The sequence below is a fragment of the Tursiops truncatus genome, chromosome 18 (assembly GCF_011762595.2).
Source record: "Tursiops truncatus isolate mTurTru1 chromosome 18, mTurTru1.mat.Y, whole genome shotgun sequence".
NCBI classification, from domain to species: domain Eukaryota; kingdom Metazoa; phylum Chordata; class Mammalia; order Artiodactyla; family Delphinidae; genus Tursiops; species Tursiops truncatus.
In genome coordinates, this window is record NC_047051.1 from 63,745,564 (window position 1) to 63,772,981 (window position 27,418).

The window sequence follows — 27,418 nt, forward strand, 5'->3', positions numbered from 1 at the left end:
CAGTTTACTGTATTTGGCTAGTATCTTGAGCCCCAAGTATGTTTTATGTTTCCATCTTTGAGTGACACAAATAATCTAGAGGGATACACTAGCGCCATGTCATTTAGTGTGTTGTTTTGGAACAAGCTTCTGCATTTATACTTGAATCAGGTATGTTGTGTGTGTGCTGAGGCCCGTGATCGATTGAAAGCAAAGCCACCCAACAGTGAATAACTTTGTGCAAATGATGTTTCCTTGTTTCTAATAGATTCCTAGGAATAGGATGGCTGGGTCCAAGGGTGAATGCATGCATGGTTTTGCTGGATAGTTCCGCATCCTTCTCTGTAGGAGATGGACCATCTTGCACTCCTACCAGCGTATGAGATGTGTCTGTTTTTCCACAGCTTTGCAATGGAGCGAATTGTTGAGCTTCTAGAATTCGGGGGTTCATTATTTAAAATTTTGTCTCTCACTGTCATTTTTGCCTCGCAGACTGAGCATATACAGGTTACACTACCACTGGAGAGCTATTCGGAGGGAAGAGTTCACTTTAAGACCTACATGAATTACTTCACAGCCGGTGCTCACTGGCTTACCATCATTTTCCTTCTTCTGGTAAACATCGCAGCTCAGGTAAGTAAGGACATTTATTGTGGTTTGTGCCCTCAACTTGATATATATGTACTATTTATACTGTATTTATTTTATTATTATTTTTAATATGTGTGTTAAGAGATTTATTTCAAAGAATTGGCTCATGAGACTGTGGGATCTAGCTGGGTGAATCTGAAATCAGAAAGGCAGGTGTGCGGGCTGGAACCCCAGGCAGGAGCTGACCCTGCAGTTTTGAGGCAGAATTTCTTCCTTCTCCAGGAAGCGTCAGGTATTGCTCTTAAGGCCTTCATCTGACTGGAGAAGGCCCATCACACTGTTCAGGGCAATGTTCTTTACTTAAGTTCTGACGATAGATGTGAACCACATTTACAAAATACCTTAACAGCAATATCTAGATGAGAGTTTCACTGAGTCACTGGAGACTGGGCTAGCCAAGCTGACACAGAAAACTGACCATCACAGTACCTGTCAAGCTTTTTTCCTTTGAAAAATCCTGATATTTATACAATTATTAACTGTATTTTGCAGTCCACTGGTATTTGCACTGAAAAGCGTTAATATGTGCGGAGCAAAATAAGTGAGACTTACTGGGTGCTGTGTGTCCGTGACAGAGAGATTCTAAGAAAAATCTGAAGTCTTTTAAAGATTTTAAAATGTCACATGCCCTTCCCTGACCTGTGGTTCTCTGGGATGTGGGGCTTGCCCCCGACCTGAGCTGGAAGGACCGTCTCCGTTCTCTGCAGCCTTTCCGTCACCCATTCTAGTGAGTGGGGTTTTGAGGGGGTCAGTCATGTCAGTATTTGAGTGATTGTTGTTTCCTGCTCCAGGTTGCCTACGTCCTTCAGGATTGGTGGCTTTCATACTGGTGAGTGATTCCTGGTCTGACCCAAAGTGCTGTAAAATCAAGAGGAAGCCGCAGTTTCCCACAGAGTCGGGGAGAGGTGGGGCTTGTTCAGCCCCCTCTTCTGATCCTCACGTAGTTTCCCTGCTGTCATGATTCAAACTCAGTCTTTATAAGGTAGATGGACACAGGGCCTTGTGAGCTGGGAACCATTTTCCAGCATAAAACACATCTTCCAAATGGAGGGGTTTTTTTGGTTGTTATTTATCTAAATTCTATCCATAGCACAATATTTTTTTCTTCCCTGTTCCGTAGGGCGAGTGGACAGAGTACACTGTGTGCCATGGTGTATGGAAAAGGAAACCTAATTGAGGTGCCTGATCCCGACTGGTACTTTACAGTTTGTTCAGGTAAAATCGAGTAATCTGGTCTATTGTACAAGAGTCTGAGGTGCTTACAATGAGCCTGTGTGAGCAACTAGGGCTTCCAGGAGTAATTTAGTAATGTCTTAGCGGGTTAAGAGTCTGAGTTGCATTTACTCTGTGAATTAATTAGAATGATTATTTTTAAAATCTACTAGAAGAGAGAGGTTGAATGAAGACTCTTAATTTGCTCTGTACTGGATTTTGGAAGTTAAACCAGGATTGCACATTCAGAAAATCAGCCACTATAGAAGTGTGTGGCTATTGTCTATTCTAGTAAGTTGCTTATTTCATTAGATGGATGGGCAAGAGGATTAGAATCAGATCCCCACCGTGTGGTTCAGATTGTTCCAATTCTGTCTGAATAAAACCTGGCTTTTATTGAACTTGGATGAATCCTTTGGCAGCAAGGGCCCCCAAACAAAAGCATTATTTCCTCACAGGTAGGCAAAGCCCCTTTTCACCATACCGCTCATCTCTTGGGCTTCACTAATTACTTAAGAGGGAAGCTAAGCAGGGCGAAATCCAGTGTCTGGGAACTAGGATTGCTTCTCTTTTCTTACCTTGAAATTACAATGTTATTGTGTCCGCAACTGTGTGATTAATTTACCATCTGGCTTGCTAGACTAATATTAACACAGCTCTCTGCTTTCAAAAGAGTGCTTAGAATATATGTAGTGTTACATACTTTTTAGAGGAAATACTCATCTAAAATATTAAATATTCCCATGGGAAACCCTCATACAAGCTTTCTGCAGAGATAGAGTGTGATATCGTTGTAAGAACCCACTCATTGAAATTTGGTGTTTATTGTGTTGATCTCTTGCTAAGAAACCTAAATCCATTAGTTGTTTACCTTCTGAATTGGTGGACTATGGGAACTTGAAGAAGAAAGGGAATCTGTTATACATTCACATAGGATGATGGGCTAAGGCAAATGCATGTTGATGGAATTCAGGAATTTGAGCAGCTTTCAGAGTTGAAATAAGCGATGTGTCAGCTGGAGGGGAGAAAAAAAGTACTTGATGGAATATTTATTATAGAAGTTATGTCCACTCTCTTTAGCATTGTCAGTTCAAGAGATGTTAGGGCTATTTTAATTTTTATATGCATAGCAGGTACTGATTTTTGTTGTTAATAAAATATAAGTTTAAGTGATTATGTTCATTTCCAAATGCTTCACATTTCTATAAAACATTTAGAGATTAGTTGCTCATTTAATTATGTCATGTTAAAATATAATTTGTATTTTCTTGCAATTCAATTATTTAAGAGATTTTCTGCTTGCAACTTAATGTGATGTTTTCATACTCTTTAAAGCTACTTGGGCATGGAATTAACTACTTTATGTGGAATTAAATTTCGATGTAAATTTACCATTTACAAGGAAACGGTAAATCGTTTCTCCTGTTCCCTGTTAATTCATGATGGTACCAAAGCATTCCTCAATTTTAGATTATGGGACATGTTTTAATTAGTAAGATTTGAAATACGGAAAAAGGAAGATCAACTACTTTTTATGTGAATTTTTGGTCCGGACGTGCAGGCCCAGCGGCATGGCTCACGGGCCTAGCCGCTCTACGGCATGTGGGATCGTCCCGGACCGGGGCACAAATCCGTGTCCCCTGCATCGGCAGGTGGACTCTCAACCACTGCGCCACCAGGGAAGCCCATCAACTACTTTTTATAATTTTCTTTCTTCTGAGTTTTTTTTTTTTTTTTGCGGTACGTGGGCCTCTCACCATTGTGGCCTCTCCCGTTGCGGAGCACAGGCTCCGGGCGCGCAGGCCCAGCGGCCACGGCTCACGGGCCCAGCTGCTCCGCGTCATGCGGGATCTTCCCAGACCGGGGCAGGAACCCGTGTCCCTTGCATCGGCAGGCGGACTCTCAACCACTGCGCCACCAGGGAAGCCCCTCTTCTGAGATTTTATTAGAAATTGTAATTGAATTAGGAAAGCATAGAATGAAATTGTGGTTTATACATGATTTTTTTTTCCCATGTGGTTTCTGTTTAATGAGAGGAACATAGTGATTTTTATATTCTTCCTTAAATGTATCTTGTGAATGTATTAAACTGTTAAAAATAATACATTATATATATAAATTTATTCTATATTCTATTTATGAATTTATATATAAATTATATTTATAGAATAAAATACATAATATCTTTATAAACTGCCTGCCATGCTTTAGCATCATGGAAGGAAAGGCAGAGATCTTGTGCTGAATGATGTTTCTTTATTTCAGTTCTAACTGTAGGTACTGTCCTTTTCGGCATCACAAGATCTCTGTTGATGTTCTGCGTTCTTGTTAATTCTTCACAAATTTGGCACAACAAAATGTTGGAGTCCATTTTGAGAGCTCCGGTATTGTTCTTTGATAGAAATCCAATAGGTAAGTCAGACACCAAGTTTCTCAGCATATATGTCTTGTTAATGCCTTTAGTGCCTGATTACATTTGATATTTGAAATTGGAGGAGATTCTTGGGAGAAAATCACTGTACACGTTTATCCATCTTGTACAAAAAGCTTTACTGATATTTTTTTCCTACCAGAGAAAATCTGAATATAAGATCATATAAGCTTTTATTCCAATTTATGTGTATGTGGAAAGATAAATGAACGTTCACTTTGCAGAATGATTTAGGAATCCATTTTTTGTGTGGTGTATGAAACACCCTACATTCAATACAGATGTGTTTCAATGTTGTTGAAGAGTTGCTAAAACGTTGGCTGTGTCACATAGTGTTAAGCTAGGTTGTCCCCTCAGAAGGAACTTCTTACAAAGAATCTCTACACAAGACAGGCTGTGTGTTTCTTTCTTTCATTTCCCATCCATTTCTGGGGTCACAGTGCTCTGACATGTGCCTGTACTTTGAGGTTTACCTAAAATGGTAATGAGAGTGGTTCAAGATGGCAGAGTAGAAGGCCGTGTGCTTACTACCTCTTGTGAGAGCACCGTAATCACAACTAACTGCTGAACAGTCATCGACAGGAAGACACTGGAACTCACCAAAAAAGATACCCCACATCCAAAGACAAAGCAGAAGCCACAGTGAGATGGTAGGAGGGGCACAATCACAGTAAAATCAAATCCCATTACCGCTGGGTGGGCGGCTCACAAACTGGAGAACAGCTATAACACAGAAGCCCACCCACTGGAGTGAAGGTTCTAAGCCCTACGTCAGGCTTCCCAACCTGGGGGTCCAGCAATGGGAGCAGGAATCCCCAGAGAATCAGACTTTGAAAGCTAGCGGGATTTGACTGCAGGACTTCAATGGGATGGGGGAAACAGAGACTCCACACTTGTAGGGCACACACAAAGTAGTGTGCACAACAGGACCCAGGGGAAGGAGCAGTGACCCCCATAGGAGACTGAACCAGACCTACCTGCTACTGTTGGAGGGTCTCCTGCAGAGGCAGGGGATGGCTATGGCTCACTGCGGGGACAAGGGCACTGGCAGCAGAAGTTCTGGGAAGTACTCATTGGTGAGAGCCCTCCCGGAGTCTGCCATTAGCCCCACCAAAGAGCCTGTAGTCTTCAGTGCTGGGTCGTCTCAGGCCAAACAACCAGCAGGGAGGGAGCTCAGCCCCGCCAATCAGCAGACAAGCAGATTAAAGTTTTACTGAGCTCTGCTCACCAGAGCAACAGCCAGCTCTACCCACCACCAGTCCCTCCCATCAAGAACCTTGTACAAACCTCTTAGATAGCCTCATCCACCAGGGCAGACAGCAGAAGCAAGAGCTACAATCCTGCAGCCTGTGGAACGAAAGCCATAATCATAGAAATGTAGACAAAATGAAAAGGCAGAGGACTATATCCCAGTTGAAGGAACAAGATAAAACCCCAGAGAAACAGCTAAATGAAGTGGAGATAGGCAGCCTTCCAGAAAAAGAATTCAGAATAATGGTAGTGAAGATGATCCAGGACCTTGGAAAAAGAATGGAGGCAACGATTGAGAAGATGCAAGAAATATTTAACAAAGACCTAGAAGAATTAAAGAACAAACAAACAGAGATGAACAATACAATAACAGATGAAAAACACACTAGAAGGAATCAATAGTAGAATAACTGACGCAGAAGAACGGATAAGTGACCTGGAAGACAGAATGGTGGGAATCACTGCTGCGGAACAGAATAAGGAAAAGAGAAATGACGACGGCCTAAGAGACCTCAGGGACAACATTAAACACACCAACATTCGCGTTATAGGGGACACAGAAGGAGAAGAGAGGGGGAAAGGACCTGAGAAAATATTCAAAGAGATTATAGTCAAAAACTTCCCTAGCATGGGAAAGGAAATAGCCACCCAAGTCCAGGAAGTGCAGAGAGTCCCAAGCAGGATAAACCCAAGCAGAAACATGCTGAGACACATAGTAATCAAATGGACAAAAATTAAAGACAAAGAAAAATTATTAAAAGCAACATGGGAAAAACGACAAATAATATACAAGGGAACTCCCGTAAGGTTAACAGCTGATTTCTCAGCAGAAACTCTGCAAGCCAAGAGGGAGTGGCGCGATATATTTAAAGTGATGAAAGGGAAGAACTTCAACCAAGAATACTCTACCCAGCAAGGATCTCATTCAGATTCTGCGGAGAAATCAAAAGTGTTACAAACAAGCAAAAGCTAAGAGAATTCAGCACCACCAAACCAGCTCTACAACAAATGCTAAGTGGGAAACACAAGAGAAGAAAAAGACCTACAAAAACAAACCGCCCCAAATTAAGAAAATGGTAATAGAAACATACATATTGGCAATTACCTTAAACGTGAATGGATTAAATGCTCCAACCAGAAGACACAGGCTCACTGAATGGATACAAAAACAAGACTGTAGACAGTATATATTCTGTCTACAAGAGACCCACTTCAGACCTAGGGACACATACAGACTGAAAGTGAGGGGATGGAAAAAGATATTCCACGTAAGTGGAAATCACAAGAAAGCTGGAGTAGCAATACTCATATCAGATAGAATAGACTTTAAAATAAAAAATGTTACAAGAGACAAGGAAGGATCCTATATAATGATCAAGGGATCAATCCAAGAAGATATAACAATTATAAATATATATGCACCCAACATAGGAGCACCTCAATACATAAGGCAAATGCTAACAGCTATAAAAGAGGAAATCGACAGTAACACAATAATAGTGGGGACTTTAACACCTCACTTACACCAATGGACAGATCATCAAACAGAAAATTAATAAGGAAACACAGGCTTTAAATGACACAATAGACCAGATAGATTTAATTGATATTTATGGGATATTCCATCTGAAAACAGCAGATTACACTTTCTCAAGTGCACACGGAACATTCTCCAGGATAGATCACATCTTGGGTCACAAATCAAGCCTCAGTAAATTTAAGAAAATCGAAATCGTATCGAGCATCTTTTCTGACCACAGTGCTATGACATTAGAAATAAATTACAGGAAGAAGACCATAATGAATGTGGACAAATGGAGGCTAAACAATATACTACTAAATAACCAAGAGATCTCTAAAGAAATTCAAGAGGAATTCAAAAAATACCTAGAGACAAATTACAATGAAAACATGATGATCCAAAACCTATGGGATGCAGCAAAAGCAGTTCGAAGAGGAAGTTTATAGCAATACAGTTCTACTGCAAGAAACATGAAAAATCTCAAATAAACAATCTAACCTTACACCTAAAGGAACTAGAGAAAGAAGAACAAACAAAACCCAAAGTTAATAGAAGGAAAGAAATCATAAAGATCAGAGTAGAAGTAAATGAAATAGAAACAAAGAAAACAGTAACAAAGATCAATGAAGCTAAAAGCTGGTTCTTTGAGAAGATAAACAAAATTGATAAACCTTTAGCCAGACTCATCAAGAAAAAGAGGGAGAGGACTCAAATCAATAAAATTAGAAATGAAAAAGTTACAATGGACACCACAGAAATACAAAGCATCATAAGAGACTACTACAGGCAACTCTGTGCCAATAAAATGGGCAACCTGGATGAAATGGACAAATTCTTGGAAAGGTATAACCTTCCAAGACTGAACCAGGAAGAAATAGAAAATATGAACAGACCAATCACAAGTAATGAAATTGAAACTATGATTAAAAATCTTCCAACAAACAGAAGTCCAGGACCAGATGGCTTCCCAGGTGAATTCTATCAAACATTTACAGAAGAGCTAACACCCATCCTCCTCAAACTCTTCCAAAAAAGTTGCAGAGGAAGGAACACTCCCAAACTCATTCTACAAGGCCACCATCACCCTGATACCAAAACCAAAGATACTATAAAAAAAGAAAATTACAGACCAATATCACTGATGAATATAGATGCAAAAATCCTCAACCAAATACTAGCAAACAGAATCCAACAACACATTAAAAGGATCATACACTGTGTCAAGTGGGATTTATCCCAGGGATGCAAAGATTCTTCAATATATGCAAATCAATCAATGTAATACACCATATTAACAAATTGAAGTATAAAAACCATATGATCGTCTCAATAGATGCAGAAAAAGCTCTTGACAAAATCCAACACCCATTTATGATAAAAACTCTCCAGAAAGTGGGCATAGAGGGAACCTACCTCAACATAATAAAGGCCATATATGACAAACCTACAGCCAACAATCATACTCAATGGGGAAAAGCTGAAAGCATTTTCTCTAAGATCAGGAACAAGACAAGGATGTCCACTCTCGCCACTATTATTCAACATAGTTTTGGAAATCCTAGCCACGGCAATCAGAGAAGAAAAAGAAATAAAAGGAATACAAATTGGAAAGAAGAAGTAAAACTGTCACTGTTTGCAGATGTTATGATACTATACATAGAAAGTCCTAAAGATGCCACCAGAAAACTACTAGAGCTAAGCAATGAATTTGGTAAAGTTGCAGGATACAAAATTAATGCAATAGAGATTTCTTGCATTCCTATACACTAACAACAAAAGATCAGAAAGAGAAATTAAAGAAACTATCCGATTCACCATTGCAACGAAAAGAATAAAATACCTAGGAATAAACCTACCTAAGGAGCTAAAAGACCTGTACTCAGAAAACTATGAGACACTGATGAAAGAAATCAAAGATGACACAAACAGATGGAGAGATATACCATGTTCTTGGATTGGGAGAATCAATATTGTGAAAATGACTGTACTACCCAAAGCAATCTACAGATTCAGTACAATCCCTATCAAATTACCAATGGCATTTTTTTAAAAAATAAATTTTATTTATTTATTTATTTATTTCGCTGCATTGGGTCTTCGTTTCTATGTGAGGGCTTTCTCTAGTTGTGGCGAGCGGGGGCCACTCTTCATCGCGGTGCATGGGCCTCTCACTGTCGCGGCCTCTCCTGTTGTGGAGCACAGGCTCCAGATGCACAGGCTCAGTAGTTGTGGCTCACGGGTGCAGTTGCTCTGCGGCATGTGGGATCTTCCCAGACCAGGGCTCGAACCCGTGTCCCCTGCATGGGCAGGCAGATTCTCAACCACTGTGCCACCAGGGAAGCCCACCAAGGGCATTTTTTTACAGAACTAGAACAAAACATCTTAAAGTTTATATGGAGACAAAAAAGACCCCACATAGCCAAAGCAATCTTGAGGGGAAAAAACGGAGCTGGATGAATCAGACTCCCTGACTTCAGACTATACTACAAAGCTACAGTAATCAAGACAATATGGTACTGGCACAAAAACAGAAATATAGATCAATGGAACAGGATAGAAAGCCCAGAGATAAACCCATGCACCTATGGTCAACTAATCTATGACAAAGGAGGCAAGGATGGACAATGGAGAAAATACAGTCTCTTCAGTAAGTGGTGCTGGGAAAATTGGACAGTTACATGTTAAAGAATGAAATTAGAACACGCCCTAACACCATACACAAAAATACACTCAGAATGGATTAGAGACCTAAATGTGAGATGAGACACTATAAAACTCTTAGAGGAAAACGTAGGAAGAACACTCTTTGACATAAATCACAGCAAGATTTTTTTTGACCCACCTCCTAGAATAATGGAAATAAAAGAAAAATAAACAAATGGGAGCTAATGAAACTGAAAAGCTTTTGCACAGCAAAGAAAGCTATAAGCAAGACGAAAAAACAACCCTCAGAATGGGAGAAAATATTTGCAAATGAACCAGCAGACAAAGGATTAATCTCCAAAATATATAAACAGCTCATGCAGCTCAATATCAAAACAACAAACAACCCAATCAAAAAATGGGATGAAGACCTAAGTAGACATTTCTGCAAAGAAGATGTACAGATGGCCAAGAGGCACATGAAAAGCTGCTCAACATCACTAATTATTAGAGAAATGCAAATCAAAAGTACAATGAGGTATCTCCTCACACCAGTTAGAATGGGCATCATCAGAAAATCTACAAACAACAAATGCTGGAGAGGGTGTGGTGAAAAGGGAACCCTCTTGCACTGTTGGTAAGAATGTAAATTGATACAGCCACTATGGAGAACAGTATGGAGGTTCCTTAGAAAACTAAAAATAGAATTACCATATGACCCAGCAATCCCACTACTGGGTATATACCCAGAGAAAACCGTAATTCACAAAGACACACGCACCCCAATGTTCATTGCAGCACTCTTTACAATATCCAGGTCATAGAAGCAACCTAAGTGTCCATCGACAGACGAATGGATAAAGAAGATGTGGTACATATATACAATGGAATATTACTCAGTCATAAAAAGGAATGAAATTGGGCCATTTGTGTGGATGGACCTAGAGACTGTTATACAGTGTGAAGCAAATCAGAAAGAGACAAACAAATATATTAGAGCATATATGAGGAATCTAGAAAAATGATACAGATGAACTGGTTTGCAAGGCAGAAATAGAGACACAGATGTAGAGAACGAACGTATGGACATCAAGGGGGTAAAGCGGGGGGCGGGGGGAGGGTGGGATGAATTGGGAGATTGGGATTGACACTAATATGTATAAAGTAGATAACTAATAAGAACCTGTTGTATAGCACAGGGAACTCTACTTCTCTGTATGGTAGAAACTAATACAACCTTGTAAAACAACTATACCCCAATTAAAAATAAAATCTTCAGTGACTGTGTACCATACGCCAAGTACTGTGCAGAGAGCGGCCTGAGCACTGATTGAGCAGCATCTTGGTCTGGGAGAAGCTCTGCATCCACAGAAGGAGGGAAGCCATGGTGTGACGTGCCTGCCATCCTAGGAGAAAAGGGTAAAGAGAACGTCTTCGGGAAGTTCACGGAATGACGCTAGATTTGGAAGCTGCCTGGAGATGATGGGGTTTGGACTCCACTTTCAGAGAAGAACAAGATACCGTTGTGGAGGAAGCTGCCAACCGGAGCTTAGAATCAGGGCCTTTAAGTACGGGGTATCCTAAGGAATAGGATGATGTTAAATTCATTAAATTCGTACGTTCTGACGTTAAAAAAATAAAATGGTAATAAAAAATGAATTAAGATATAAGATTGGTAAAATGTAAACATCCTCTTCAATAAAATTAGCTCTATAGTTTGACCGTGGACTGTTGGTGACACGTAAGAGGCTTTGTGGCATGTAGCAGGGGGATCTTCGGTAGTAAGTTTCTCGATCTGAGTGTCCCTCTAGGTTTCCCACTGGTTGCTTCCTCCACCCTGAGGCCTTCCACCTGTCTTGCTTCGGAAGGTAGCCTCCTGACCTGGGTTCCTGTGAAGAGTTCGTTCAGCAGCATACATGCCCACTCTGTTCAGTTGTTTAGACTCGTGATGAGACCCAGAGTGGCTTTGTTTTTGCAGGTGATGATTGATAGCAACTGTCAAGGCAGGGATGTGGGCTGGAAGGAAGATGGGAGTGGCCTTGGCCTGGCCATCAACTAGCTGCGTGACCGAGGCCAAAGCAGATAGATACTCTTGGACACGCACATCTCAAGGCAGGATGTTGTCTGCCTTGGTTTAAAAGTATGGACTCTGGGGCTTCCCTGGTGGCGCAGTGGTTGAGAGTCCGCCTGCCGATGCAGGGGACACGGGTTCGTGCCCTGGTCCGGGAGGATCCTACATGCCGCGGAGCGGCTGGGCCCATGAGCCATGGCCGCGGAGCCTGTGCGTCTGGACCCTGTGCTCCGCAACGGGAGAGGCCACAACAGTGAGAGGCCCGTGTACCGTAAAAGTATGGACTCTGGAGCCAACTGCCTGAGTTCAATCCTTGTTCTGGTTACTAATAGTGATAGCTGGTTATAGTTATGTTAATACTTACGTGCTAGTTACTTAAATTCTCTGTTTCTCGGTTTTCTTATCTGTAAAACGGGGATACTACTCACACCTACCTTATCTATATCTTAATATTGTAGACATTAAGCAGGTTCATATAGTCACAGTGCTGAGAACGTGGTCAGTGCCTAATGAATCTTCGTGACACTGACTACGTGGTGTCTGGGAACTTCCTCTCCTGTGAAATGGGAATAACTGCTGCCCCTCCTGTTTCACAAGACTGTCGTGAGGATTACATGAGACTGTCGAGGGCAGCATCTTGTGTGGATTTATTCAGCACATGTTGTTTAGTCCAGGCCCCGTGTGGAGCACAGGATGGTGAACTGCAGAGGCCCACACAGATCTCGTCTTATGAAGCCGTGGAGAGAAAGCAATTGGAGGAGTACATGCTATAACAGCTGTGAAGTCCCTCCACTTTGTCAGTTAATGTGAAAACTACAGCCATAAAGTTGGGAGCATTAAGTGGGACTGGATGTCTGTTATCATAGCCTCTGAGTGCTGGTGACCAGTTAACCAGGCTCTTCATGTTCAAGACCTGTAGGCTTCTCCAGACGCTGAGTTGTTATTCAAGGATTTGGGACCAAGTTTAAATCTTCAAGGTCACTAATCTTAGAGCAGCCGGCACATCAGTGTTGTCTTGCCTCCCCCTCCTGTATCTATTAGTGGGACTTCATTCCTTCAAGAAAACACAAGCCAAAATAAGTACTGCAAACACAGGCCTAGTTAGCCCAGAAGGTTTAGGGGTCATGAATTATTTACTCTTGAGTCAATAGATTAAATCTATTTAATCTACTCTTTAGTGGTAGATTAAATTGAACGCTTCCCTGTAGCTTATTTTCAAAAGTGGAATTTGGACTAGGTTATTTATGGTCGGCTTTGGTTCTGGTATGGGATGTCATGAAGAGAAAACCACATATGTTGGCTCTGTGGAAGCTGTGGTTCACGGAACCAGACTATCCAAGCTTCCAAGTTCTGTTGTCTGTCAGTCAAGGAAGAGAAACTGTCAAACACCTAATACGTTTCCCTGGGATTTAGTTTTATATTCAGGATGAATCTTGGCACTTATTTGGGTTAAATATTTGATACCTGATAGTTTTACCTTATAAACTCCAGGCCCTTAAGAAGTAAAGAGGAGTAATTGATCCATTGTAACATATCAGTAGACATTTAAAAACTATTATTGGACAGGGTGTTGGGATGTAGGTGGAGATGTTGCTTAGTTGCCTAAAGGCCTCTTGCTGCTGAGTACCAGAACTTGGCGGTGTTTCCACTGACGGTTTCCTAAATCCTGTTGCTCTATTTCACGACATTCTTTAGGCTGCCACCATACTGATGGCCTGTTCTAACAGCAAAGACTAAGAAAATGCGGAGCGCCCTGACTTCCGCAGCTCCCTCTCCTGTTCTCAGGCTCGTCCGAGCTGAATGAGTTTGTGTAAGGTGATGCAGGAAGTCCAGGCTGGCCCGCCTGCCTTAGTGGCTCCCTCATGCACGCAGGGGTCCTTTTCAGCCTGGTGACCGTCTCCGTGTTCCACTGAACACCCTCTCCATTGGACCCATTTTGCCCCATCCCCTTGCACGGTACCTGGAAGGTTCAGGTATATTTTCTTTGCCCCTCTGGAGGGACTCCGCTCTTTTTCTCCATTGGCTGATTGGACGTAGATCCCATTTCTCACCAGGACAATGGATCTTTTATTGTCCTCCCTGCCCCACCACATTCCACTGGACTCAGAGCCTGGCCTTGACCCAGGACTCCTGGATGCTGAATCTCTGCAACGGCTGATTCTAATCAAAAGAATTAGGTTCTAGAACCATTAGCGAAAGATGAAAAGGCTGTGGGCCCATATAAACAAGTTCACATTATCAAAGAGTTCACGAAACACATCTGTTCTGACTTACCCTCAAGGGCAGGTGTGGCCTAGTGTGGGGTCTTTTTTTGCTGGTGCCTAACGCCACTTTGTGGTAAAGAATGGGGCTCAAAAAGACACACACTACATCATGGCGAACCTCAGAAACATTACACTGAGTGAAAAAAGTCAGACCGAGAGACCACATTATTGTACAATTCCATTTGGATGTTATGTCCTGGAAAAGCAAATTTATAGAGAAAGAAAGTAGATTAGTGGTTGCCTGAGGCTGGGAGTGGGAATAGGGAGTCCTGTAAATGGCACAAGGGGTCTCACTGTGGGCATAAAAATGTCTTAAAACTGATTTTTGGTGACGGTTGCATCACTCAGTAAAGTTACAAAGATTCATTGAATTGTACACCTGAAATGGGCGAATTTCATGAGATGTAAAATATACCTCAATAAAAATATACTTCGGTAGTTTATATGTAAATATACCTTTTTTTTGTTGTTTAAAAAAATAATAATAAGGCCCAGATTAGACATGGGAACTTCCAAGTTTTAAATTACAGTTTGGTTATAAGTAAGCAGAGGAATCCTGGGTATGGGTCAGGTGTTAGAATTCTAGAGGTGACTGACTCCCGCTTAGATTGTAGACTCAGTTCTTAAAATATGATCATCCTGAATTTGTATTTTGACAAGAAGTTCAAATGTCATCTTTCATGATATTCTGTCTTATGGACAAGATAGAAAACTGTGAACCAGAGCAGTTAGGAGGACCCTGATGGTTCTTGGATACCATGGACTTCAAGGGGGGTACCTCCCTCCTCCTCTCTTCCCGCCTTTTCCTCCCTCCCTCCTCCCTTTTACCTCCTTCTTCCTCCTGACCCTCTTTCCCTGTCTTTCTCTTGCTCTCCCCTCCCTGCTTCACCTTTTTACACAATATGCAGTTATCGTAGAAAGTCCAAAAAAATTAAAATTGTACGTAATACGTTATAGACTTGTTTCAGACTTGTTCGGGTTGTTTTCTACTTCTGACTTGACAGATATGCCACATTCGACCTTTTGATGAACTTATTAACTCTTGGGGATATGTTCCTAGAAATGGAATTTTGGGGTCAGAAGGGATGCACTTTTAGAGTTGTTTATGCATATCGCTCAGTTGTTCCCCCAAATCTACCTGTGCAGAGCGATGTGGATTTTCACTTTACATGTGTCCAAAATGTGATCTGGCCTCCAGAATGTACTGTTATTGTTGGCTTCATGATTCACTATATCCTATGCAGGATAGGGGAGGTGGTGAAACCAATTTACCCCAGTACCTGGGGTACTGATTTTAATACTGGGCGCAAGGCATTAACTGAGACTGTCCATCTGAGTCTGGACAGGAGGCAGCGGCCAAGATAGGACACCGAGCCTTATGAGGGATCATTGAGGCACCAGGGAGTAGTTGCTGGAAAGGATATGATTCACTTCAGTCGAGTATTTGAAAGGCTGTCATATCAAGAGAAATTAGGTTCCCTTTGTGTGGTTATAAGGGCAGAAGAAGTGGCAGAGGTTGGATGTTCTAGGAAGGCAAGATTCGGTTTGATGTGAGAAATCCCTGTCTAACAGAACAGACTGAAAATGGATTGGGTTCCCGGTGTTCATGTGAATCCCCCTTCCCTCTACCACCCTGGAGATACTCCAGCAGGGAGCACATGTCATTTGGATGAAGAGTCATGGCATGTGTGTGAAGGGAATTCATCGTAAGGATTTCATTTGGAGACTTTTGAGAAAACTTTAACACTATGAGGCCATGAACTTAAAATCACAGCTCTGTTTCCAACAGTCTGTCCCTAAGCCCGATGAAATACTCTGCAAATACCATTCATTCTCTTAATGTTTCTTAGCGCAAGGAAGTAGCTACTGAACTTTCTGATTTCACATTTTCTACGCTCAGCTCATTGGTGAACAAGACTTTAGTTTTTTGACCTGCTTTGACGTTCGGTTCCATTTTTGTAGTCATTGTATGTGGGGAGATAGTTTTTCTCATTGTTTTTGTTTTCCTTGTATTTTACACTATTTGCCAACCCTGGGTCTCTCAGACCTTAAGACTTGCACATCTGGTGAAAGGTAAAGGGGTAGTTTTCACTTACTGTTCATCCCTGAGTAGCCTTTTCATCTTAAAAAATTCCTGTACTGCTTTCAACACCTTCTAAGAAAAATCATACTTGCAGTGTTTCTGAATCCTGCTATGTTAAAAAGTTGCATTTTTCCGTCAAAGAAATCACAAGCATTTAAACTATGTCTTTTGTGACGTGTGTTTTCCTTATTTCTATATTGCTACTTTGGGAAGTTAAAAAATGACTGGGAGGCCGCAAAATCCATAAGAATATGTGGAAAAATTGTCCATCTGATTTTAATATTTTTAAAGCAGAATGATTAAATGATTCCCATCTTCTTGCCCCTCGAAGTGTGATCTGGGAAATAGTTTAAAGGGGGGGGGGGTCACCTGACAGCTGGGAAGAAATGCAGACTCTCTAGCTCCCCCAGCACTCCTGAATCAGCAAGTGCATTTTAACAGGTGGACGTTGCTACAGTGTCTGGTAGACTTTCCGAGGTGACGTGATGCTGCAGAACCTGGGGGGAATAGTCAGTACCTCACCTTGGTGGCTGAGCACCTGTTAACTCACCGGGCATTGTGACTGGGTTCTTCACCTGCATGAGCCTTTTAATCCTGAGAATCACCTTCTAAAGCAAGCATTCCTAGAGGCTCCGAAAATTTGTCCCTGGTCCTCCAAACGTGTCACTAAAAGACGGTTTCTGGAGTCTGTATTTCCTAAGCCTGAGACAGGAGAATTGAGGCCCAGCCTGTAACGGCCTGGCCTGGCCGAGGGCGAAAGCCTCCAATGTCTGCAGCCCCCGGCTTGGGCGCACCCTGTGCTTCCGGTGAGCCAGGCGCCCCGCGGAGGACAGCAGAGCTGGCTCATCCCGGCAGCGGAAACTCAGCGCCCAGCCTCTGCTCATTCAGTGTCCAGCTGTGGCTTGGTGTGAAGGGCCTCGGGAGAAAGTCACCTCTGACAGAGGTCAGGAAGAGCACCTAGAGGCCCCACATCTCACCTGCAGGCTGGCTTCCTGGAGCCTCAGTTATGAAAGAAGTTCAGGGGCCTAGATAACACATTTCTCAGGAGCTGCTACCCCAAAATACACTATATGTTTGTGTTTGTGTGTGTGTGTGTGTGTGCGTGTCTTCAATTTCTTTAAATTTAATCATAAAACGACTAGTGTCGACTGAAAAAATATGTACAACCTAAAAGTTGAGAGTTATGCTTTATTCTGTGGACAAAACTGAGGACTTAAGCCCGGGACATGCCTCTGAGAGAGCTCTGAGACACTGCTCCAAAGAGGCAAGGTGGGGGGGGGGAGCCAGGATACACAGGAGTTTTTGCAACAAAGAACAGGTAGTCAGCATATCAAAAGATTACTGTTAATAAAAGAAAACCAGATATCTCAAGTTAGGGAACTTACTGCTTTTCTATGTATGGGAAGATGAAACAGTCCAGGCTCACTGAAATCATTCCTTTGATGTGCACCTCAGCTATCTGGGGCCAGTATCCTGTGTTTTCTCATCCTGAGTTTCCTCAGGGTGCACCATCGCAGGGTTGGCTGCAGTGCCTGGTGGCTGCAGCATCCTTTGTTTACTTGATACGGCAGGTGGCATTTTTAGTTTACACTAGATATTTATTAGAAATTATTTCTCATCTTCCAATCCTGCAGCCTTTAGGATACACTGTTTTTGTGGATTCTGAGAAGGGAAATAAAATCAGTGATGATCTTTAGTCACTAATGTTTCTGTTTTCCTGCTTCCATCCCTCTGGTCTTCCTGGATGCTTAAGCATCAGCCTGTGTTTGTCACACCCAGTGCACCTCTGAAAATAACAGCTTATGACCCCAGTAGTAAACTCACAACTTGGAAATGGCAGGCATCTACAGTTTCCCAAGATGTGAGGTCCTGTGAACCATCTGGAGGGAAAACATTACAGAGAAGTTATAATTATGTTTATTTAAAAAGTATCACTTAGCAAAATTACTTTTGATCACTAAAGCAAAATTAGTGTGACAATTAGGATTAATTTAGGTATTGTGCAACTGTTTATTTGCTGACTTAGCACTTGGAATGAGTCTTAGACGGGATGGATCTAAAAGGAGGGAACATTCTCAAATCCACCAGCCCTTCCCGATACTGCCACAAGATTTTCCCCGTATTCTTTTTTTTTTAAATAAGTTTATTTATTTTATTTTTAGCCGCATTGGGTCTTCGTTGCTGCGCACAGGCTTTCTCTGGTTGCGGTGAGCGGGGACTACTCTTCGTTGCGGTGTGCGGGATTCTCAATGTGGTGGTTTCTCTTGTTGCGGAGCACGGGCTCTAGGCATTTAGGCTTCAGTAATTGTGGCGCGTGGGCTCAGTAGTTGTGGTGCGTGGGCTCAGTAGTTGTGGCGTGCGGGCTCTAGAACACAGGCTCGGTAGTTGTGGTGCACGGGCTTAGTTGCTCCGTGGCATGTGGGATCTTCCCAGACCAGGGCTCGAACCCGCGTCCCCTGCATTGGCAGGCGGATTCTTAACCACTACGCCACCAGGGAAGCCCCTCCCCCCAGTCTTTTGTAATAAAAACCAGGTTTCAATTTCGGCTCCCCCACCCACTGCCATTTGGTGGCATTTTTGTTTCTCTTTAGATATCATTCTATTTTCTCTTTCTTTACCACTGACATTGGCTTATTTCATATGAATCTGTAACATATTACATACATATACTTAAAAAATATTGTTTTGATTTGTTTGTGAGATGTTTCTCTTAAAGGGTATATCTGGGGAAATGAGTAATTTCTCATATCCTGTTCTTGCAGGAAGAATTTTGAATCGTTTCTCCAAAGACATTGGGCATATGGATGACTTGCTGCCCCTGACATTTCTTGATTTCATCCAGGTAACTAACAGTCATGTCAGAGTTCTCACAGCGCAAAGCAAAGTGCCTGTTTTTCAAGGCCTTTTCACAGGGGCTGAGATGGGCCTTTCAGCCTGACTGTGTTATCTTAATTAAGTAAAAGGCCACGTTTGTAAGAGAAGGGTGTGGTTGTGATCGGGAGGCTGAGTTAACATGAGTGACACCTGCTGTAGGAGTGGCTACACAGTCACGGTCAAGGTTGGTTCAAAGCAGTGACATGCTTGGTAAGTGGTTCTCCCGCTGCCATTCAGCTGTCTGGCGTGGATTCCCTTTAACTGTGAGCACATTTCAAAACAGAGAAAAACAATCACCTCTCACGGAAAGATAGCCTAGATTAACTAAATTATGCATCGGATTACCACAAAGGACGAATATTTACTGCACCAGTTTTTTTTTTTTGGATAAAGCCAGGTGGGGTTACTTACAAAGAAAGGAATAGTAATAATAAGGTGAAAATAATACTTGAGCAAAGACAACAGAGAGCAGTAATGGAAGATACAGAGATATGGGATCAAAGTCATCTCAGAAAATGTCTTTTTTTGTTTTTATAGACAGCTTTTCTTTTCACACGTTGATTGCTCTGTCTTAAGGTGTCTTTAAAAAAAACCAGAAATACCCACAGGAATATCTTGTATCCAGCCTTTGTTTTGTCTGTGAACTTGAGGTTCTAAAGAATAATGTTGGGTCATCTCATCTCTCATCCTCTCATTCAGTATTGTTGCTCATGTGGGATGTTTTTTCTGTTACTGAATTTTGTCTGCTTTAAAGTGATTCAGGCTTTGGGGACTTTCTTCATTAATTAATTAATTTTGGTAATGAAATGTATTTATCAGAAGCTGCACAGAGACATGCAGCAATGAATATCTCACTGCAAACAGCATAGCCTATGGGCAGAGGCTTCCACTGTTTACCAACGTGAACTAAGCGGTGACTCAGAGGCAGAGTACTTTTACTGCAAAGATGTTTGATGGGATATGTCTGATTTTATTTTTCATTTCTGCAAACTTATGTTATAAATATGTCCTGCTGGGTTAAGCCATGTGATTTATCCCCAGAAGCGGTCTTTCACTATAACAGTGTCACGTTTTGACAGTGATCATTAACTACATTGAGATTTTGTGAAAGGTTCTGTTTCTTTGCTACTACAGGCAAGGCCAAGGTTAGGTTTCCAAAGCTGGCGGGCCCACCGTGTGCTGAGCCCCTGGTTAGTTAACCATCATGATCAGAATCCGTCACATGTTTTTGTATGACGTACAGAGGGACAGGGATAGATGCTACCTGATTTCAGATAAAACATGCGCAGTCGTGTGAGGAGAGAAAATTCTGGTCTCACTGATTCCCAGTCCCAGCTCTGCCACTTTTAGTTCAGTTATCTTGAAGTTTGGGACCTCCAGGTGGAGGCGTCCTGCAGGTCATTGGAAGTAAGAGTCTGGTGTTTGAGAGAGAGACATGGGATGAGCCTGGTGCCTGCGTATTCTTCACTGAGCAGGTAATAGCTGAATCTGTGACGATGGATCAGATTGCCCAGAGAGGGCTTCCCCGGTGGCGCAGTGGTTGAGAGTCTGCCTGCCGATGCAGGGGACACGGGTTCGTGCCCCGGTCTGGGAAGATCCCACATGCCGTGGAGTGGCTGGGCCCATAAGCCATGGCCGCTGAGCCTGCGCGTCCGGAGCCTGTGCTCCGCAACGGGAGAGGCTGCAACAGTGAGAGGCCCGTGTACCGCAAAAAAAAAAGATTGCCCAGAGAGAGTGAAGCATTTTTAGGGACCAAGATCAGAAACTTACGGAAGCCTCCATATTCAGAGAGGAAGCCAAGAGAGGAGGGAAGCAGAGGAGACACACAATGAACAGCAAGGGAGAGAGGAGGAAATAGGTTGGGGAACCGAGGAAGGGCAGGCCTGTTCGATGCAAAGGAGAAGCTAAGTCCCTGGAAAGTTGTCAGTTGATTTAGAAATCAGGAGGCTTCTGGTGACCTAAGAAGCAGGTTTCAGATGGGCGGGGCCAGACTGCAAAGGGCTGCAAATTCAGGAGGCGTGGAGGAAGCTGAAGTGAAGGCAGGCTACTCCTGGAAGGAGTCTGAGTAAAACCAGAGAGAGGCCCATCCGGAATGTAGGGTCTGCGGAGGAGTTGCTGGTTGGGTGTTTAGTTTTGGGGTTGGGGGTGTGTGGTGGGTAATATTTTCCTCTGCCCCTCCTTCCCCTCAACAAACAGGGATCAGCGTTGACGCCCTGAAGTATGGGGGTGGGTCAGGCAGGAATCCTCCCCTCCAGGCCCCCAAGGGGAGGGAGACACACCGAGATCCACCCCTGGCCGCCTTTGGAATCCTAACTGTGGCAGCGCCCTGGGGGAAGTCCTGGAAGGCAAACTGGGTGTGGCTGGAGGTAGTAAGGGAGCCTGGTCCAGGAGGTGGGCGTGGCTTCTAGAAAGCGACCTTTGATCCCAGATGAGAGGAAAAGGCCTCTGTGGATAGTGGGGAGGAGGGGCTGCTGAAGCCGTGTTCCCAGTGGGAACCAGTCTTTTCTCTCTGTCGTCACCTGAGAGTGGAATCGGGAAGGGGCTTGAAGGTGTTTGTTCACTTCTGTTTTAAAGGACATAGTTAGTGCCAAATGTGCTCGAACTCATTTTTGATGATTCTGCTTATCCTTGGTATATTTGATAAACCTTGGAAGATACTTGATCATGTTCATTTTTATTTTTACTACTTCTGAAGTGTTTATTCCATATACTTTTCCTCATCTAATTCCTTGTCATTCCCGTAAATGAGGTATCAGATAATTCATTTAATGTCTTGTAATAGTGATGCCAAGTATGGCTGATGAAAACCCTGGATTCTGAGTAGTGGTCCACACTGCAGGACAGTCCATTCCCACAGGCAATGTCATTCAGAGACCACATCCCAACAGAGGGGCGATCACGAGTTTGTACACCATCATGTACACTGACTCTTGCAGCTACCAGATATGTGGCCTGTCCAGTCACATTACAGTTGCTGTGGCCAAAGTGGAGCTGTTTGCAATTCCAAAGGAAGAAGGAAGGCAGCATAAAAAAAAATTATGTAGTGTGATTCCACATGGTAATCATTTATGACGTCAACAGCTTTAAAGTGTGGTGGAGTGGGGAGCCCCGCGGTCTCCCTTTCCAAGCTTGAGTCCTAGCTCTCCCTCTTACTGTCTCTGCCCCACAAAGCCACACCTCCTTATCTGTAAAATAAAGAAAATAATACCAAATTCCGTAAGGGTTGTTGGGAAAACAAAATGAAGTCGTTTTAATAAAATTCTTTGCATAACATCTAAGTGCATGTTGAGCACTAAATAATGGGTAGTTATTTTTGAAAGACCACATGTAGGGACTCTCCTGGTGGTCCAGTGGCTAGGACTCCATCCTCTCAGTGCGGGGGCGGGGTGGGGGGGTGGGGGGGCCTGGGTTTGATCTCTGGTCAGGGAACTAGATCCCACATGCCTCAGCTAAGAGTTTGCATGCCACAACTAAAAGATCCCACATGCCGCAACGAAGATCGACGATCCTGTGTGCTGCAACTAAGACCCTGTGCAGCCAAATAAATACATAAAAATTTTAAAATAAATAAACACCGCATGTATTTTTTGTTTTGTTTTTGTTTTTTTGCGATATGCAGGCCTCTCACTGCTGTGGCCTCTCCCGTCGCAGAGCACAGGTTCTGGACACGCAGGCTCAGCGGCCATGGCTCACGGGCCCAGCCGCTCCGCGGCATGTGGGATTTTCCTGGACCGGGGCACGAACCCGTGTCCCCTGCATCCGCAGGCGGACTCTCTACCACTGCGCCACCAGGGAAGCCCTGTATTTTTAAGTAGGAGAAATAGTCTGATAATGGCATTATGTTGCATTAAAATGATTGTCACAGACAGTTTCCAGGCTCATAAATATCCCCTCGTGAGTTTGTATTACAGAGATTCTAGGTTTGTAATCCCTGAAGATATTAATATTCACTTTCCCATGTAGACTCACAGAATAAAAATCAATTATTTTCAAGATAGACCATTGAGCACGAAATATTTCAAATTAATGTAGTTTTCATACGATTTGCCAGAGTCCCAGATAACATTAAGGAATCTTAACTATCTACAATTCTTGTCATTAAAATCATCACTTCCGAGAAGTCTTCCTATTAGTAAAATAAGTGAAGACGAAGGTAAGATGTGGAAGTCAGGTTTAGGCATTTTAATTGTGTTTAAAAAAGTTTGGGACTGCTCTGAGCATGTGAACTTGCACACAGCTGCCCTCAGCAAAATGCTGTAATTTATTGAGGAAAATTGAATTGCAAAACCTTTTTCCCCACACACCCCTCATTCAGGGGAAAAAAAAATCAGCAGCTTGGCTGAGCTCAAACAACTGACTTTTCATATCCTTTCACGGACACAAAGGGCTAATCCGGAGGCTGCTTGAGCCACCAATGCTGGCAGTGGCGGGGACCACCGTGGAACGTGTCATTCCCTCCTCACCACACACAAAACACATTGACTGCAGCTTTATGAAGTGAAAATGCCCAAGAAAAAGAAAATGTGAAGGAGGTGTTCTCAGTCATTTCTTTCCAGAGGGGGGAGCGCAAAAGAACAAGCTGGCTGCATCTGGATATTGGGAACAAAGCAAGCCTGAGACCAGGGGCTCATAGCTTGGGTCACTTGCTTTTATAGAAGCAAAGAGTGGAACTGCCTTTGCTTGTCTCAGTACCGCTGACCCTTGCATTTCATTGTGTAGAGATGTCAGGGAAAGTGTGTAGAAAGCATCTCAGCCCCTCTCACTGAACAATGACTTTGTCATTTTGAGGTTTCTGTGGTGTGTTGATCCCTCCCCCACCCCCTCCCTGAAATCCCCATTGGAGATATTTATTTTAATATATATTTCATACTATTCCTTTGTGAATAGTTTCTTCCAGTCTGTGGCTTGCCTTTTTACATCCTTAATGGAGATCAAGTTTCAATTCTGATGAAGTCTAACATGTACCCTTTTGTTTCTTTTGTAGCTCATGTTTTTGTATCCTAAGAAATCTTTTTATCCTTAGGAGCGTGAAGATATTGATACTTTCCTATTCTGTCTTTTTAGAAATTGATGCATCTTGTGTTATTTTTTGTGTATGGAAGAGTAGTACATGGTTGAGGTTTATTTTTTTCCGGTTATTCTAGCCACATTTGTTAAAAACACTTCTATGCACTGAATTGGCACCTTGGTTAAAAATCATTTGACTGTTTTTGAGGACGTCTGCGTCTGTATACTTTATTTTGTTCCACCGACCTGCTTATCTATCCTTATACCAATACTGCAGTCTTGGTTATTATACATTTTAGTAAGACTTGAAATCCAGTAGTTTAAGTCTTCTAATTTTGTACTTCTTTGTCAAGCTTGTTTTGATCATTCTAGATTCTTTTCTGTGTAAATTTTAGAAGCCTTTTCAAGCTGTTTTTTCCTGCTGGAATTTTTATTAATATTTTCTTTTATCTATAGATTGATTTGAGGAGTCTGAGTCTTAACAGTGTTGAATCTGCAATTATGAATATGGTATCTCTCCACTTATTTAGGTTTTCTTTAATTTTAGGAATGTTTTGTAATATAGACATCTTACACTTCTTTGGTTTAACTTATTCCTGAATATTTGATGTTTTTTTCATGACATTATTGTATTGTTTTTAATACCATTTTCAACTGCTTGTTGCTAGTTTATAGAAATACAGTTGATTTATTTGTGAATTCATTTTGCATTTCCTGGAGTTGGTGGTGGTGCTTTTAAAAATTCTGTAGCGTTTTGTACATAAGCAGTCATGTCAGCTGTAAATAATGACAGTTTTACTTCTCCATTTCCAATATTTATTTTCCTTTCTAGACTTATTGTTGTGGCTAGAGTTTCCAGTACAGCATGGAATAGAAGTGATAAGACATTCTTGTACTCTTAGGGCAAAATCTTTCAATATTTTTTCATTATGAATGATCTGAACTGTGATTTTTTAGGTAGATATCTGTTATCAGATTGAAAACTTTTCCTTTAATTCCTCAATTGCCAAGAGTTTTATTTTTTATTTTTTTTAAATCAAGAATAGGTGTTGAGGGCTTTTCTGGTGACGCAGTGGTTGAGAGTCCGCCTGCCGGTGCAGGGGACACGGGTTCGTGCCCCGGTCCAGGAAGATCCCACATGCCGCGGAGCGGCTGGGCCCGTGAGCCATGGCCGCTGGGCCTGCGCATCCAGAGTCTGTGCTCCGCAACGGGAGAGGCCACAACAGTGAGAGGCCTGCGTACCGCAAAAAAAAAAAAAAGAATAGGTGTTGAATTTGGACAAATATTTTTTCTACATCTCTTCAGATAATCATATGATTATTCACCTTTATTCTTTTAATGTGAATTATAGTGATTGGTATTTGAAGGTTAACCTTACATTCCTGGAATAAACTCCACTTGGTCATGATATAGTATCTTTTTTTAATGTATTATTGTATGTAATTTGTTAATGTTTGGCAAGAATTTTTGTTTCTGTTGTTCATGAGAATATTGGCCTGTAATTTGCTTTTCTTGAACTATTTTGTCGGCTTTTGGTATCAGAATTATGCAGGTCTCAAAAAAGACAGGAAATATTTCCATTTTGTGGTGGTCAGTTTTATGTGTCAACTTGACCAGACTACATTCTCCAGTTATTCAATCAAAAGGTAATCTAGGTGTTGTTGTGTAGGTATTTTGTAGATGTGATTAAAGTCCATAATCAGTTGATTTTAAGTAAGAACGATTATCCTGGATAGTCTGGGTGGGCACAGTTCAGTCAGTTGGAAGGGCTTAGGAGCTAAGCCTTCCCTGAAGAAAAAGAAATTCTGCCTGTGGGTAATAGCCTCAGCTCCTGCACAGGAGTTCCAGCGTATCCTTTGTAACAGCCAGCCATGTGAATTTTGGACTTGCCTAGCCAAGTTTGATTGTGGAGTATTATCATTTTTATATTGTTAGATTCAGTTTATCGGTATGTTGTTTCATGTTCCTAAGACAGTTTGGTTTATAATTTTTCTTTCTTTTAATGTCTTTGTCTGGTTTTTACATCATAATGCTGTACTCAAATTTCCTGGAAGAGGTTGGTAAAACTTCTTTTGTACAATTTATTTGTGTAGCCCTCTTGGCCTAAAGTCTTTTCTGTGGATACAAATTCTTTTTTTTTTTTTGGGCCACGCTGTGCAACTTGCAGGCTCTTAGTTCCCCAACCAGGGATTGAACCTGGCACCCCGGCACCCTGGCAGTGACAGCGCCAAGTCCTAACCACTGAACCACCAGGGAATTCCCCTGGATTCAAATTCTTAATTCAATATGGAATTATTCAGATTTTCTGTGTCTTATGTCAGTCTTTGTATGTCATTTTTCAAGACATTTGTCCTTTGCATCAAAATTTAAAAATTTATCAGCACAATGTTTATTATATCCTCTTTATAATACCCATGGTATCTCTTGTGCTATCCTCTTTTAATTCAAATTAATGGTAAATTTCCCATTTTTGTTTTGTTTTTTTCCTTACATTTCATGGTGCTTTCAAAGAACCAAGCTTTGTATTTGTTGATTTTTCTGCTTAGAGGTTAGTTTTCGATTACATTCATGTCTGCTTTTTTCTTATTTCCATTCTTCTACATACATTAGTTTAATATGCTGGGTTTTTTTTTAAATTATAAGATATATTTTAAATTCTTGACTTTTAGCTTTTTCTTTTTGTAAGACTTTATTTTTTTGTTCGGGCATTTTTGCAGTTCACAACAAAATTACGAGGACGATATAGAGATTTCCCGTGTATTCTCTGTAGCCTTTAAAAAAATGTTTAAACTGTAAATGCACCTCTAAGCACAGCTGTAGTTTGCAGCCCTCAGATTTTAATATTAGTAGATTTTCATTTTCTTTTGCCAAAATACTTTCTAATTTTATTACAGTTTTTGAACTAGGTGATATTTTCAAGTGTATTAGTGAGCTTCCAAACATTTATTAATTTTCTAGTTACCTTTTTGTCACCGATTTCTACTTAAATCCATGTAGGTTAGAATATGTTGTGTACAATTTCTGTCCCTTGAAGTTTGTTGATTCTTGCTTTAGTATAGCATACATGTAACTGAAAAGAACGTATTATGTAGTTATTTACTGCAGTGTTATGTAGTTATTTACTGCAGTGTTATGTAGTTATTTACTGCAGTATTGTATATTTCTTAATTAGGTCAAGTTTGTTAATCATGTTTTCAAAACCTTCGATATCCCTCTTGATGTTTATCTGCTTGTTTTATCAGTTATCGAGGTGAGTTTAATTCTCCCACTGTGAGTACGGAATTGCCTATTTCTCCTGAGTCCTGTCAGATTTTCCTTTATATATTTTGAAGCTATGTTATTAAAGGATGATATAAATTTAGATTTAAAAAAATACCTTCTGGATAAATCAACCCTTTAGTCTTATGAAACGTTTTCCTTATTTCTAGGA

The 27,418-nt window shown here is 41.7% G+C and overlaps 1 protein-coding gene across 1 annotated transcript in view; it reads left to right on the forward strand.

Annotated features, from left to right (window-relative positions):
- The window catches only part of LOC101333221 (ATP-binding cassette sub-family C member 4-like), a 167,375-nt gene that overhangs the window by 63,092 nt on the left and 76,865 nt on the right, over positions 1–27,418 (forward strand). The window contains exons 9-13 of the mRNA XM_073795048.1: positions 472–612; positions 1,422–1,459; positions 1,751–1,845; positions 4,108–4,254; positions 18,870–18,949. Coding sequence (XP_073651149.1) covers positions 472–612; positions 1,422–1,459; positions 1,751–1,845; positions 4,108–4,254; positions 18,870–18,949 — 501 coding nt within the window. The remainder of the gene's footprint in view (positions 1–471; positions 613–1,421; positions 1,460–1,750; positions 1,846–4,107; positions 4,255–18,869; positions 18,950–27,418) is intronic.